Source organism: Myotis davidii, unplaced genomic scaffold (genome assembly GCF_000327345.1).
Source record: "Myotis davidii unplaced genomic scaffold, ASM32734v1 scaffold96, whole genome shotgun sequence".
Lineage (NCBI taxonomy): Eukaryota > Metazoa > Chordata > Mammalia > Chiroptera > Vespertilionidae > Myotis > Myotis davidii.
Window position 1 is genome coordinate 6,391,412 of NW_006289416.1, and position 14,533 is coordinate 6,405,944.

At 41.5% G+C, this 14,533-nt stretch overlaps 1 protein-coding gene across 1 annotated transcript in view; it reads right to left on the bottom strand.

Moving 5' to 3' along the window:
• Positions 1-14,533, bottom strand: part of ADNP2 (ADNP homeobox 2) — a 23,160-nt gene that overhangs the window by 1,775 nt on the left and 6,852 nt on the right. Inside the window, 2 exon segments of the mRNA XM_015562726.1 lie at positions 1-2,949; positions 5,957-6,046. The exon segment at positions 1-2,949 is cut by the window's left edge and continues 6 nt beyond it. Coding sequence (XP_015418212.1) covers positions 1-2,949; positions 5,957-6,046 — 3,039 coding nt within the window.

Sequence of the window (14,533 nt, forward strand, 5' to 3'; positions counted from 1 at the left end):
ACAACAAGCGCCCTCCGTCCTGCTTTCATTCCTTTGTCTTTTAAGAGGAACGACACTGATTACCTTCTCTGGAGCTGGGGGCACATCGGTGTTTATGGCCAGAGGTCGTTGCTCCCCTTCCTGCTTGTCTTCTGCCCCAAAGTGGCCATCTGGCAGCTTTCTCTTTACTGAAAAGCTGGAGTCGTGCAGCACCTCACCATTGACTACAAGCAGCTCGCTGTTCTCAATGAAATTCGGCTGGACTTGCAGGTCTGAGCTGCTGTCCTTTGGAGCACTTCTGCAGCGTAGGAGGTGGATGGCAATGGCCGCCAGGGTCATGTTTCCAGTGTAAACCCCACAGCAGTGAATGCACTTGAAAGCTGGAGATTTCAAAATTGTGTGGACTGTTGGCGTGATGTGGTGCCTGTCCTTCAAATGGAGCTCATAGGCCTCAGTTGTCGCAAAGGTGCCAAAGCAAAAGGGGCAGGTCAATACCTGTTTGCTGGGTGCACCCTCCATCTGAGGCCTCACTTTAATATACACTGGCACGAGTGACTTGGAGTGTATCCCAGCCAGTATTGCCAAGTAGACTTCCCGCTCTCCCAACTCTTCCTTTGGCAACATGGTAATGAAATCAAGATGGGGAAACAGCAGGTTGCCATTGGCATCAATATCCAGTTGGAAACCTTTGTTACGGTAATCCACAGGTACCTTCTTCTTCCCCAGGTGCATGGTCCTACTGTGCTCTGAAAGATCTTTAATGTCATGGAAAGTGCGTGGGCAGAACAGGCACCCCAGGCCATGCTTCAATAGGTGATGCATGAGCTCTTCCTCCGATATTACGCATTTACAAGAGAGACACCGAACTGTCTTCTCTCTCATCCACTTTAAAAATGGTGCACATGCAGCCAGCTTTTCTGGCTCCAGTTTTTCAGCAGATTTGGACTCACCATGCTTATGAGCCACTTCCATATGGACCTGGTAGACATTGGAAGGGAAGAGCTCATTGCAAACTGGACATGTTTTCCATTGCTTCGCCTGTTTGAGCACGGGGCTCACCTCTGCCACAGAGGAGGAGGGCTGAATGAACACATTCGGAGCTGCATTCACCACCACTGGGGGAGAGGGCATGCCAGCCATGGGACTGGCCATCTGTGCGGCTGTGCCAGACGGTAGGAGCTGGATAGGCACCTGGGGTGGGGCGACACCTGCAACACCTCCAGGAGGCACAGGCAAAGTGACAGATACTGGAGCAAGTGTATACGTGGGAATCCCATTCACCTGCTTTCCTGTAGGTATCAGCTGCCTAAGAATGGAGCCTGATGTCAGGAAAGTTGTGTTTTGTGAAGCACCAGGTCTAACTGGCTGATTGGCAGGTAGAATGTTGGTATTCACAGACTGATTAAGGTGCACGACCCCAGGCCTCACTGGCTGGCTCACAGGAAGAACTCCTGACATGACTGGCTGGCTGAGATGAAGCATACCAGAATTCACAACCTGGTTCCCAGGGAGAATGCTTGACGAGACTGTTTGGTTGGGAGAAAGGAGCCCCGGTGGAACCACCTGGCCTGCAGGGAGAACACGCAGGGGGACCGTCTGACCAGGAGGGAGCGCCCGTGGTGGAACTGTCAGCCCAGTGGGGAGAACCCCTGACGGAGCTGTCTGGCCAATGGGGAGAACCCCAGATTGGACCATCTGGCCAGCAGGGAGAACCCCAGAAGTTGCTGTCTGTCCTGAAGGGATAACCCCAGCCGGGGTCATTTGGCCTGCAGGAAGGACACCTGATGGGACAGTCCGATTTACAGAAATCACCCCTGGAGAGACTGCTTGAAGAACCCCAGGGGTGACAGAGGGACTGACAGGAAGGACAGTGGACCCAACAGGTCTGTTTACTGAGAGAACCCCAGAACCAACTGGTCGGTTTACAGGCCCAACAGGCTGGTTAAGGGGTAAAACCCCTGGGCAGATGGTCTGGTTTATGGGGAGGATACCTGTTCCAGCAGATTTACTGACAGGTCTAACTGGCTGACTCAAGGGCAACACAGGAGGATTTGCTGACTGATGTAGTGGGACTCCGTGAGAAAGGAAGACAGGCTGTGGCCCTGAGGGTGGCACAGCAAGGCTGCTCTGGCCCCCAGGCAGGGGACTGGAGACGAGAGTCACATGGGACTGGGCAGTGGCAGGCGGAGAATGAGTGAGGCTTCCAGAAGCACCTGAGGCCACAGTCACTGGCTGGACTGAGCCCTGAACTGGCTGGACAGCAGTCTGGCTTTGACTATTTGGCGGCAAGGCAAGGTGAAAACAAGATGTGGCAGGGACACCCGGAGTGCTGCTCGGTGGTATGGTCATGTGTGCAGCTGGTTTGGGAGCAATATGCATTTGTTTCAAAAGTCCAGTCTTCCTAATATGTTCTGAAATCACGGACCTAAGCTTATTCTCCAAATCCCTGTGTATATCTGACGTCAAAATATGATACATTAATGCATCCTGACTGCTAGCATTGGCGTTACACTTTTTACAGTAATACTTGTCAGAGGGTGGCATTTTCTCTGTAGAAGGGGGATCATCGGTTTTAGATTGCTCAACCATTTCCTCAGTTCGTAGACCAAAGTACGAGTTAATTAAGTAGTGAAAATGGGCTACCAGCACATGCTTCTTCATGCTGTAGTACAAAGTGTTTGAAAAGTTACATTTTAAACATGTAAAACTGATGATATCACTCCTGGACGACTTAGTCTCACCTAAGATGTTCACTGTGTAGCTCTGCACTTTCCGAACAGGTGCATGGAACATTTTGAAGTGCCTTCCCACCACTTTGGGCTGAGAGGTAAATACACAGTTTGGGCAAGGGATCACCAGCTCTTGATCAATTTCATCTTCGTGGTAACGATGCAAATGATTTTTTAATGAAGTAAGCAGTTTTGTAGAGTATTTACAGAGGCCACAACAGTATGGCTTTGTTCGATATCTCTGTTAAAAGAAAAAGTCCAGCATCGTTTAATAAAGCTATTATATGTGAGATACACCTATAGTTCACAAGTATATGACTCTTTTTTGTTTTAACATGCTAGATAACTTAACACTATCACCCCTCAAAAAACAATGTTTTTAAATATGTGTATATATATATATATTTTTTTTTTAATTTGATTTTAGAGAGGAAGGGAGAGAGAAAGATAGAAACATCAATGATGAGAGAGAATCATTGATCAGCTGCTAACTGCACACCCCGTACCAAGGATCAAGCCCGCAACCTGGGCATGTGCCCTGACCGTGAATCAAACCAGTGACCTCCTGGTTCATAGGTTGACACTCAACCGCTGGGCCATACCAGCTGGGCAAGAACAATGTGTTTTAAGCCAGAGCAAGATTTTTCTTAAAGGGCCAAAGAGTAAATATTTTAGGCTTTGTCGGCCACCCAAGAGCTTCAGTGGCAACCACTCAGTGCTGCTTGGTAAGACAAAAGCACCCACAGCTGGGGCGGGGAGTGAGGGAGGGCTAGAAGGGGGTTAATGGGGGGAAAGAAGGGGACATATACAATACTTTCAACAATAAAGATTTAATTAAAAAATATACCTCAAAGGGGAAAAAAAAGCACCCATAGGTGACATGAATATCCATGAGCATGGCTTTGTGCCAATAAAACTACAGACACTCATTCAAATTTCATATCATTTTCATATCACAAAACAATATTCTTTTCATTTTTTTCTTCTCAAACGTTTAAAAATTTAACAACTATTCTTAGCTCATAGTTCATACAAATATATGACGTGACTAGTTTCCAAACCATCCACTAAAACCACAGATCTCATTACTTAGTCCTTATACTTTGAATTAACTGCTTCATCCTATTTCTCCAATGTTGTTTTTATTCCAAATTCTAAAACCTCTGCAACTTATCTACAAATAACCTAACTTGCAAATTATGAAACCCATCATTAATATCTTTTATTTCCCGTTTCTATTCTTAGGGAAGGTAAGAGCCACACTGACAGTGCTTAGCAAGTATAAGTAAACTATGTAACAAACAGTAAATATAGAGGGACTATGCCAAAATCACCACAAATAATCATAAGGTAAGTTTCAAGCCACAGAATATATTGCTGACAATTTGGAATTTCTCTTTAAGGCACACGAGGGGTTATTCAACAAGCTCAGAGCATAAGAACAGACACTCGAACCACCCTGGCCAACAGAGGAGTGCAATGCAATAAACTGTTGGTCTGCTGTGATGATGTAAGAGCACTGCACCCTCTGGACTCAAGAGTCTTTAGACCAGCGGTTCTCAACCTGTGGGTCCAGACCACTTTGGGGGTCGAATGACCCTTTCACAGGGGTTGCCTAAGACCATCGGAAAACACATATATAATTACATATTGTTCTTGTGATTAATCACTATGCTTTAAGTTCAATTTGTAACAATGAAAATACATCCTGCCTATCAGATATTTACAGTACGATTTATAACAGTAGCAAAATTACAGTTATGAAGTAGCAACGAAAATAATTTAATGGCTGGGGGTCACCACAAGATATGGAACTGTATTAAAGGGTCATGGCATTAGGAAGGTTGAGAACCACTGCTCTAGACCCTGGAGCTGTGAACCACAGAACACCTGGCTCTCGTTCCACAAAGGAGGAGGGTGAGACCTGAACAGACTGAATGCTTCATCGAGGTCCCACCATGGGCTGTGCAAGATATTGTCCCATGTGGGGACACTGATCCTTGCTACACAGTGGCCACAGTTCAGACCAGCCTTCCTAGATCTGCTTTTATGATCAGTCTTTCTCATACCACACAGTGCCCCCATTCTGTGACTATCTGTCTCCTACTCATGTGCTTGGTCCTCTTGGGTCACAGGTTAGAGAAATCACCAAACACATTCAACAACATTCTGCTACTTCTCTGCAATTAGCAAAACCCCAGATTCTGGCATTTCTGGCAGGATCTATAATAAACCCAGGGCTGAAAAAACCCATATTTCTGAAATCTGGGAATACTTTACAACTGATAGTCCTGTGCTAAACAGTTTAAGTGGAGTATGACTTTGGTTTTACTAAGGGTTCATTAAAAAGGGTGTCATATATTCAATGAAATACTGTATTAAAAACAAGATACTCAGCAAAAATTACACTTAATGAGTCAACAAAACTCATTAACAACTGTACGTTATTATCTATTAATGTGGAATAGGTCTCTGGGTTGGGAGAAAATGTCTTAACTGTGACACCAGAAATATTCGTAAAAGGAAAAAATAATAAACTAGACTTCATTGAAGTAAGCAAGCTTCTGCTCTTTGAAAGAAACTATTTTAACACATTGTTTGTGGGTAGTTTTTATCGCGCGCTAACAGGTGGCGCAGGCCATTTTTGCTAATTTTTTGCGCAAATGGCAACGTTCAGTAAAATTACGGTAACTTTAGTTTTACATATTTTTTTTCAATGAAACTTTTTGTGATTTACTATAAAATGTATACTGAATTATTTTTCTTAGAATCGCACTGAATGCATGGCGAGGCAGAGAATTGTGTGAAGGGATGACTCTACGCAGTTGAATAGATTACCGTTATACCTGGAAGTACATACATAATTCACCATTGTATGTGTTAGAGACCCAAATTTTGTCCTTTGGAATTCGTATATCTGCATGTTAGCATCCCTTTAGAGCAATAAAAAAGTATAAAAATAAACGTATTTATATGTTACCCACATTCTACCGCTAGTCTATAAAAAACGTATTAATACGTGTCCCGCACTCTACTACCAGTCAATGTAAAACGTATAAATACGTTTCCCGCATACAATGATTTAAAAAACGAAAAGAGAAACCATAGGCTGGGAGACAGTATTTGCAAGCCACCTCCTCCCCATTCATTCATTAGTAACCCCAGTAGAAGTGACAACCCTCAAAAGTGAACTGACCTTTACCCTCAACTTTTGAGAAAACATGAAAATCAAATACAAAAATACATACCACTTTCTTTCCAGAAGGTTCCCAGAGAGAAATATCTCCCCATGATGTATTATAAAAGTACTTCTCTCCTGGATCAAAGTCTTTAAGGTCCTTTCAAAATGGGAGAAAAAGAGAAAAATCATGCAATTTCAGCAGATAAAGAAATATTTCATTAGAAACTGATGGGATTACTTGGCACCTAAGAAATCTACTTGGGAAAGTGAAGTGAAAATGCAGATCCTGAGCAAACTGTGACAGAGCCATTAAGTATATAAAATCCAAGGATTAGGCCAGTGATGGCGAACCTTTTGAGCTCAGCGTGTCAGCATTTTGAAAAACCCTAACTTAACTCTGGTGCTGTGTCATATATAGAAATTTTTTGATATTTGCAACCATAGTAAAACAAAGATTTATATTTTTGATATTTATTTTATATATTTAAATGCCATTTAACAAAGAAAAGTCAACCAAAAAATGAGTTCGCTTGTCATCTCTGACACGCGTGTCATAGGTTCGCCATCACTGGATTAGGCTGAAATAATCCAAGTTAAAATTATAGCTTCATAAGAAATAAACATATTTCCCAAAAATAATTAAAAAAAAAAACACAGACACATACACCAGCACACACCACCTCCCATCAGTGGTGAGTACTTTGGGGAAGAATTTCTGGGTGCTAAGAGTATAAAGTGGGAGCTTCGAGTGTGTGCGTAACAAGAGCACAGATGTCGGCCACAAGGAGGGTGGACCATGTAGACCAGGGTGTGTTGAACATGGCAGCAGGGGAGGAGACGGAAGGAGATGGTGTCACTGAGAACCTAGCAACCAGATTTTTTAAAAAATATATATTTTATTGATTTTTTACAGAGAGGAAGGGAGAGGGATAGAGTTAGAAACATCCATGAGAGAGAAACATCCATCAGCTGCCTCCTGCACACCTCCTACTGGGGATGTGCCCGCAACCCAGGTATATGCCCTTGACCGGAATCGAACCTGGGACTCTTCAGTCCACAGGCCGATGCTCTAGCCACTGAGCCAAACTGGTCAGGGCCTAGCAACCAGATTTGATGGGAGCCCAGACTGAATCCTGGTTCAAACAAACCAAGTGTAAAAAATTTGGGGGAAAACTGGAGAAATCTGAATATAAACTGGGTAATAGGTAAGACAAACAATTATTTAATGACACAGAAAGATGAAAGTCACAGAAAAAAGCAAAGTAATAAAAAAGCATGGTGAATATGAGCTTAAATTGGCAAAGACTACACACATACACAGAGAAGGCTAAACACGATATTAATAATGGTAATCTCTGAGTGGTAGAAACATGGCATTTAAAATTTTATTTTCTAAAAAAATAATTTCCTGTATTTTCTCTTTCACAGTTGATATCACTGTCCTTATAATAATTAAAGTCATTTAATCCTCACCTGAGGATATTTTTTAAATTGATTTTTTAGAGAGGAAGGGAGATATATACACACACACACACATTCATGTGAGAGAGAAACATCAATCGGTTGCCTCCTGTACACACCCCAATCAATCAAGCCGGCAATTTTTTGGTGTACAGGACAATGCTCCAACCAACTGAGCCACCTGGCTGGGAGCAAATGTCTTTTTAATATATTACTAAATATTAGTTAAGCCAGAGAAAGAGTCTATATAATAAAGAGGTAATATGCAAATTGACCATCATGCCCTCACACAAGATGGCTCCCCCATGTGGTCAAAGATGGCTGCCACAAGATGGCCAGCAGGGGAGGGCAGTTGTGGGGGCCCAGCCTGCAGGGGAGGGCAGTTGTGGGGGCCAAGGCCTGCAGGGGAGGGCAGTTGGGGGAATTTGGGCTGGCAGGGGAGCAGTGAGGCGTCGATCAGGCTGGCAGGCAGGCGAGTGGTTGGGAGCCAGCAGTCCCGGAATGTGAGAGAGATGTCCAACTACCGGTTTAGGCCCTAGGATCGGGCCTAAACCGGCAGTCAGACATCCCCTGATGGGTCCCAGATTGGAGAGGGTGCAGACTGGACTGAGGGGGGACCCCGTCCATGCATGGATTTGGATTTCGTTCATTGGGCCTCTAGTAATTAATATAACTGCTGTTTTTGAATATATCTATGCTAACACATTGCTTACCAAGTCAATTCAGAACTACAGAAAAATACACATTATTAAAGTACTTAAGTTGGAAATAATATATTGTGAGGTTTGTAACATAGAAATAAGATACATGACAATAGCACCAAGGGGAGGAAAAGCACACTGCTGCAAGGTTCTTACATCACATGTGAAGCAAATAGTATTATATTAGAAAGGCAAATGAAAGCACAGAGCTCTTGAATCAATAATGGAGATGAAAATGGAATTATAAAAAATATTCAATCCAAAAGAAAGCAGAAAAGGGAAAAAAATGAACAAAGAACAGAGAGACAAGTAAAAACAAATAGCAAGATGGGAGATTTGAACCCAACCTTACTGATAATTACATTAAGTAGCAGGGGCTGTTAAACCATTTCTGTAAAGGAGCAGATAATACGAAATCTTTGTCAGCTATACAGTCTCTGACATAAGCACTCAATCTACCATTTGCACAAAAATAGCCAGAGACACTATAGAAATACTGACAAGCACAGCTATTTCCCACAAAGTTTACTTACAACACAGCCAAATTTGGCTCATATTTGGGGCCATAGTTTGCCTACCCTAGTTTGAAACACTCAAATTAAGAGACACAGACTGTCACACTGAGTATAAAAACAAGATCCAACCCTATGCTATCTACTAAAATCTCACTTTAAATAATAAAGGCATAGACAGAATAAAAGTAAAAAGATTTGCCCTTACTGGTTTGGCTCAGTGGATAGAGCGTCGGCCTGCAGACTGAAAGGTCCCGGGTTCGATTGCAGTCAAGGGCATGTACCTTGGTTGCACATCCCTAGTAGGGGGTGTGCAGGAAGCAGCTGGTTGATGTTTCTCTCTAATCAATGTTTCTAACTCTCTATCCCTCTCCCTTCCTCTCTGTAAAAAATCAATAAAATATATATATTTTTTAAAAAGTAAAAAGATTTAAAAAGGTATATCATGCCACCATTAATCAAAAAAGGCTGAAGGAACTACATTGATATCAAACAAAGCAGATTTTAGCACGGGAAAAAGAATGTTAACAAGGCATGTGCCCTAGCCAGTCTGGCTCAGTGGATAGAGCGTCAGCCTGTGGACTGAAGGGTCCTGAGTTTGATTCTGGTCAAGGACATGTGCCTGGGTTGCGGGCCTGATCCCCCAGTGGGGGCTGTGCAGGAGGCAACCGATTTATGAATCACTCTCATCATTGATGTTTCTATCTCTTTCTCCCTCTCCCTTCCTCTCTGAAATCAATTAAAAACAAACAAACATGGATAGAAAGTCATTTCATGATGATGGTGGGATCTATTCTTCAAAAGAAACCAATAATCCTAAATGTGTATGCACTTTAAAGAGTTCAAAGTACATGAAGCAAAACTGACTGACCTGAAAAGAGAAAAAATTAAATCCAAAATTACAGCTGGAGACTTCATCACTGCTCTCTCAATAACTAATAGAACAAGCCCACAAAATCAGAAAGGACAGAGTTCGACTGCTCACTATGACGTGCACTGACCACCAGGGGGTGGTGAGGAACATGGCAGGCATCAGAGATGCACTGCAGCCTCTGGCTGGTTACCTGGGGGTGGGGGTGACAGGGACGGAGGTACGGTAAGAAGACTGAATGCCACTAACAACTTCACAAAATGACATTTATAGAACTCTCCACCAACAACAAAATGCACATTCTTTTCAAATATACATGATACATTTCCAAAGATAGGTCTCATGCTGAGCTATAAAATAAATCTCAATATATTTAAAAGGACTGAAATAATTATAAAGTACAATCTCTGATCAGAGCAAAATTAATTAAATCTGTAACAAAAGATATCTAGCCCAGCTAGTGTGGCTCAGTGGTTGAGCATCGACCCATGAACCAGGAGATCATAGTTCGATTCCAGGTCAGGCACTTGCCCAAGTTGAGGGTTCAATCTCCAGTAAAGGGCATGTAGGAGGTGGCCAATCAATGATTCTCTGTCATCATTTATTATCCCTCTGTCCCTCTTGCTTCCTCTCTCTGAAATCAATAAAAACATGTTTTTAAAAAATGGTATCTAGAGAAATTCCAAAATTTCTAGAAATTAAACACATTTCTAAATAATCCATGGATCAAAGAAATCACAAGAGAAATTAGAAAATATTTTGAACTGAATGAAAATGGAAACAATAAATCAGATGTGTAGGATGGAGCTAAAACACAGCTTCAGGAGAATTTGTGACACTACTTAAGAAAATGAACTAAATAAACAAACAAGAATGATCTAAACTGCCACCTTAAGAAATCAAATTTTAAAACTTCATAAATAAACCCTAAACAGAAAAATCCTATATAATAAAAGCCTAATATGCAAATTGTCCCTTCGGGTGGTCATTCAACTGCTCACTATAATGTGCGCTGACCACCAGTGGGTAGCGCGGAACATGGCAGGCATCAGAGATGCGCTATAACCTCTCACAGGTTACTTGGGGGTGGGGTGATGGGGACGGAGGTACGGTAAGAATGCAGGTTGTCTGCCGAGCTCGCTCTCACTCCCCCTGCTACCCTTCTCTGGGACGCCAGGGCTCAGGTGCCGGAAGCCCATGAGGAGCCTGCATCAATGGAAAAATATCAAAAATATCCTCGAATGAGGATTGAAAAATAATAAATTTAAAAATATATATATTCAGCCCTAACTGGTTTGGCTCAGTGGAATCTTATTCATAATAACCAAAACCTGTAACAGCCTAAGTGTCCCACGACCAGGAGAAAGGATCTATAAGTCATTCATGCTGTTGAATACTACTTGGCAACAAACAGGACCAATCATACATACCACCACTGAGAAGACTCTTCCATGCAAGAACGTATTATTTCTTTCACATAAAATTGCACAATAGGCAAATCTAATCTACAGTGAAAATTTTCAGAATAGTGGTAGCCAGTGGGATGGGGGCAGGAACTGACTAGAAAAGGGATTGAGGAATCGTTCTGGAGTGATGGACTTGTTCTAGGTCTTCACAGAGACTTGTATAACATTAGTAAAAGCATGTTAAAAACCATCATTAGAGGCTCTGAAGGTGCATTTCACAGCATATAAAGTCCCCTCCCCAAAACTGTAAACAAAGACTAAACTCTGGATAGTGACACATATGCTGAAAGAATTTAAGGGTGAAGTGTACTAATACCTGCAACTTTCTTTGAAATGCATAAAAAAAAAAGTTACAGCCCTGACCAGTGTGGCTCAGTTGGTTGGGTGTCATCCCATGTACCAGAACATGCATGGGTTGTGGGCGCAATCTCTATAGAGGGCCTGGAAAAGGCAGCCAATTAATGTTTTGCACCCATATAAATGTTTCTCACTCTCTCAAAATTGAATTAAAACAAAAAGAACAGTGGGTGAAGACAGATACATATATGTTAATTTTGTAGAATTTCAGTGGTAGGTAGATGGGTTTTCACTGTATAACCCTTTCAAGATTTTTGTAGGGTTAAATTTTTCAAAAGAAAACATTGGGAAGAGAAGTAGGAACAGTAATGTTATATCACAGGAGAAGAGGGAGAGGAGTTTAAAGGAAGAAGTGCTTTCCAGAATGTCAGAAGTGGCAAAAAAGAACTAGAAAGAAACAATTAAAAAAATTAGAAAATAAATGAAAGGTATTAACAATATTTCAATATATTTTTGTAGATAAGATTTAAAAACAGAATAATAAACATTTCAAAATCTACTTATACATATATAGGTTTCCAAAGATTGCTACAGGAATGGCTTCAGCTATAGGTCTCCAAAGATTACTGTACGAGCTTTCCATACATTATCAATAGAAATTTTCTCAGTCTATACACATACACTTGTGTTCTTAGCTTGCTGTTTTTACACTCTGCAAATATTACTTAAGTTCAAATACTTACCTATTATTAATAGACTATGTGTACACTATCTACCTTCTCAATCTTGCATCCAAATAATTACCCTGCTATCTTCCTCATGAAAGCCATATTTTAACACTCCTGGGAAATTGGGTCTAGTAAGAGGTTCCACTTCAGTCTCTCTCCCATCCTTTTATTTCCAAATTAGAGGCCTGGTGCATAGATTTGTGCACCGGTGGAGTCTCTCGGCCTGGCCTGTGCCCTCTTGCTATCTGGGACCCCTTGGGGGATGTTGGACTGTCGGTTTTGGCCCGGTCCCCGCAGGCCAGGCCAAGGGACCCCACCATTGCATGAACCCGGCCTCTAGTATGCATATACGATCTTTGGTTAATCTCTTCCTGCCCCCCACTCCCCAGACCCTTCACTCTGAGATTCATCAGTCTGTTCCATGTTTCCATGCCTGTGTGTTCAGTGTCTGCCCTCTGGTGGTCAGTGCACATCATACATACCAGTTGAACAGTTAAACGGTAAATTAGACTTTTATAAATATAGATGGACTTTCAGTCAGGAAATTATCAAAAGTAGTTCTCTAAAATATAGATGGACTTTCAGTCAGGAAATTATCAAAAGTAGTTCTCTACTGGAGTTTTACTTTCATTGATTCATTTAAAAAATGTTTGTTAAATAAAATGTTTCTGTTAAGCTTCAGTATGCCAGACACAATTCTGATCAAAGGTAGTACAGTAGATAACAAAACAATGAGGTCCTTGTCTTCTTATACTCAAGTGTAGGAGACAAATAATAAATAAGTAATTTTAGGTACTTGAGGGCTTTGAAGAAAAATAGAGCAAGTAAGAGAACAGAATACAGTGGGAGAGGGCAGCATCTTAGAGGGAAGAGCTCTCTGGGGTGGTAATGTTTAAGCAGAGAACTCTCTGGGGTCCTTATAGAATTAACATTTGTCTACCTGCTGACCATTAATAAGAATCCTAGTAATTATTAGTCTTTCAGTATCAGATTGCCTTTTTAATAAATAAAATCAATCTGGTTGAAAGTCTGAGATTTGAAAATTAAGAAGCTGAACTCTTCACAGGCTAATAATACTTTGAATTAAGTTAGCTTTAAAAATTTCTAAGCAGACAGGGCCCCTATTTCGATAGTTATGAATAAAAGATGCACAGAATTATCACTGGCTACAGGCTACACAGCATGCCTATTTAACAATTTTTATTTCTTTACTAGATGTGCCAGCCATATATTCTCAAGTGATAAGAATATATTAAATTCACAAATCAGAAAAACAACACCCAATCATATCATGTATGTATCCCCATTTATTGTTTCTCTTAACAATCCTGAGAAATTAAACTAGAGTCTCCTTATGCTAAAATAATAAATAATTCAATACATTCTCCTCAAAGATAAAAAACAAATACACAGTTAACCCTTAACAACCCGGAGGTTAGTGGTCCTGACCCCCTTCTCCATCCCTCTGACCACAGCAAAAAAAAATCCACATTTTAACTTTCAATGCCCCAAAAGCATAGTTGTCCCTGGGCACCTACAGGGGATCGGTTCCAGGACCCCCTACAAATACCAAAATCTGGAGATGCTCAGGTCCCCTCTATAGTATGGCCTAGATCAATGCACACAGTTGGTCCCCTGCATCCATGATTCCCAACCACAGATCATAGATACTGGTTTTTTGTTGTTGTTGTTTTTATATTTTATTGATTTTTTTACAGAGAGGAAGGGAGGGAGATAGAGAGTTAGAAACATCAATGAGAGAGAAACATCGATCAGCTGCCTCCTGCACATCTCCCACTGGGAATGTGCCCGCAACCCAGGTACATGCCCTTGACCGGAATCGAACCTGGGACCCTTCAGTCCGCAGGCCGACATTTATCCACTGAGCCAAACCGGGGTAGGGCACCATCTAATTTTTTAAAGCATAAAATATTAATGTTCTTTCCTAACTCTGTCAAGGAAAATTTTTTCAGCAGTGAATATTTCCCAAACTTCCAAAACTTAAAGAAGATAAAAAGAGGATGTGTCCTGGCTTAGCCTGCATCTTTAGACGTGTTTGGAAATCACTGGTCTGTTGCTCAAAGTCTCCTGATACCATAACTGTTTAAGAGCAGCAACTTTCTAGAAGCGAGTCATCCTCCGAGCTGCTGTGGGATGGGTTAAGTGCTGCTTGACCCTGGCTGAAGAATGACAAAACAGGGCCCCTCGATAGTTATGAATAAAAGATGCACAGAATTATCACTGGCTACAGGCTACACAGCATGCCTATTTAACAATTTTTATTTCTTTACTAGATGTGCCAGCCATATATTCTCAAGTGATAAGAAAGGATAAAATTATAATAGAACACAACTTATCAGTAGATTGTGACTGCAACCTTAATTTTTAAACTTTTGTAAGACTAAATACATATATTTATTTATTTATTTATTTATTTTTAATATATTTTATTGATTTTTTACAGAGAGGAAGAGAGAAAGATAGAGAATTAGAAACATCGATGAGAGAGATACATCGATCAGCTGCCTCCTGCACACCCCTACTGGGGACGTGCCCGCAACCCAGGGACATGCCCTTGACCGGAATCGAACCTGGGACCTTTCAGTCT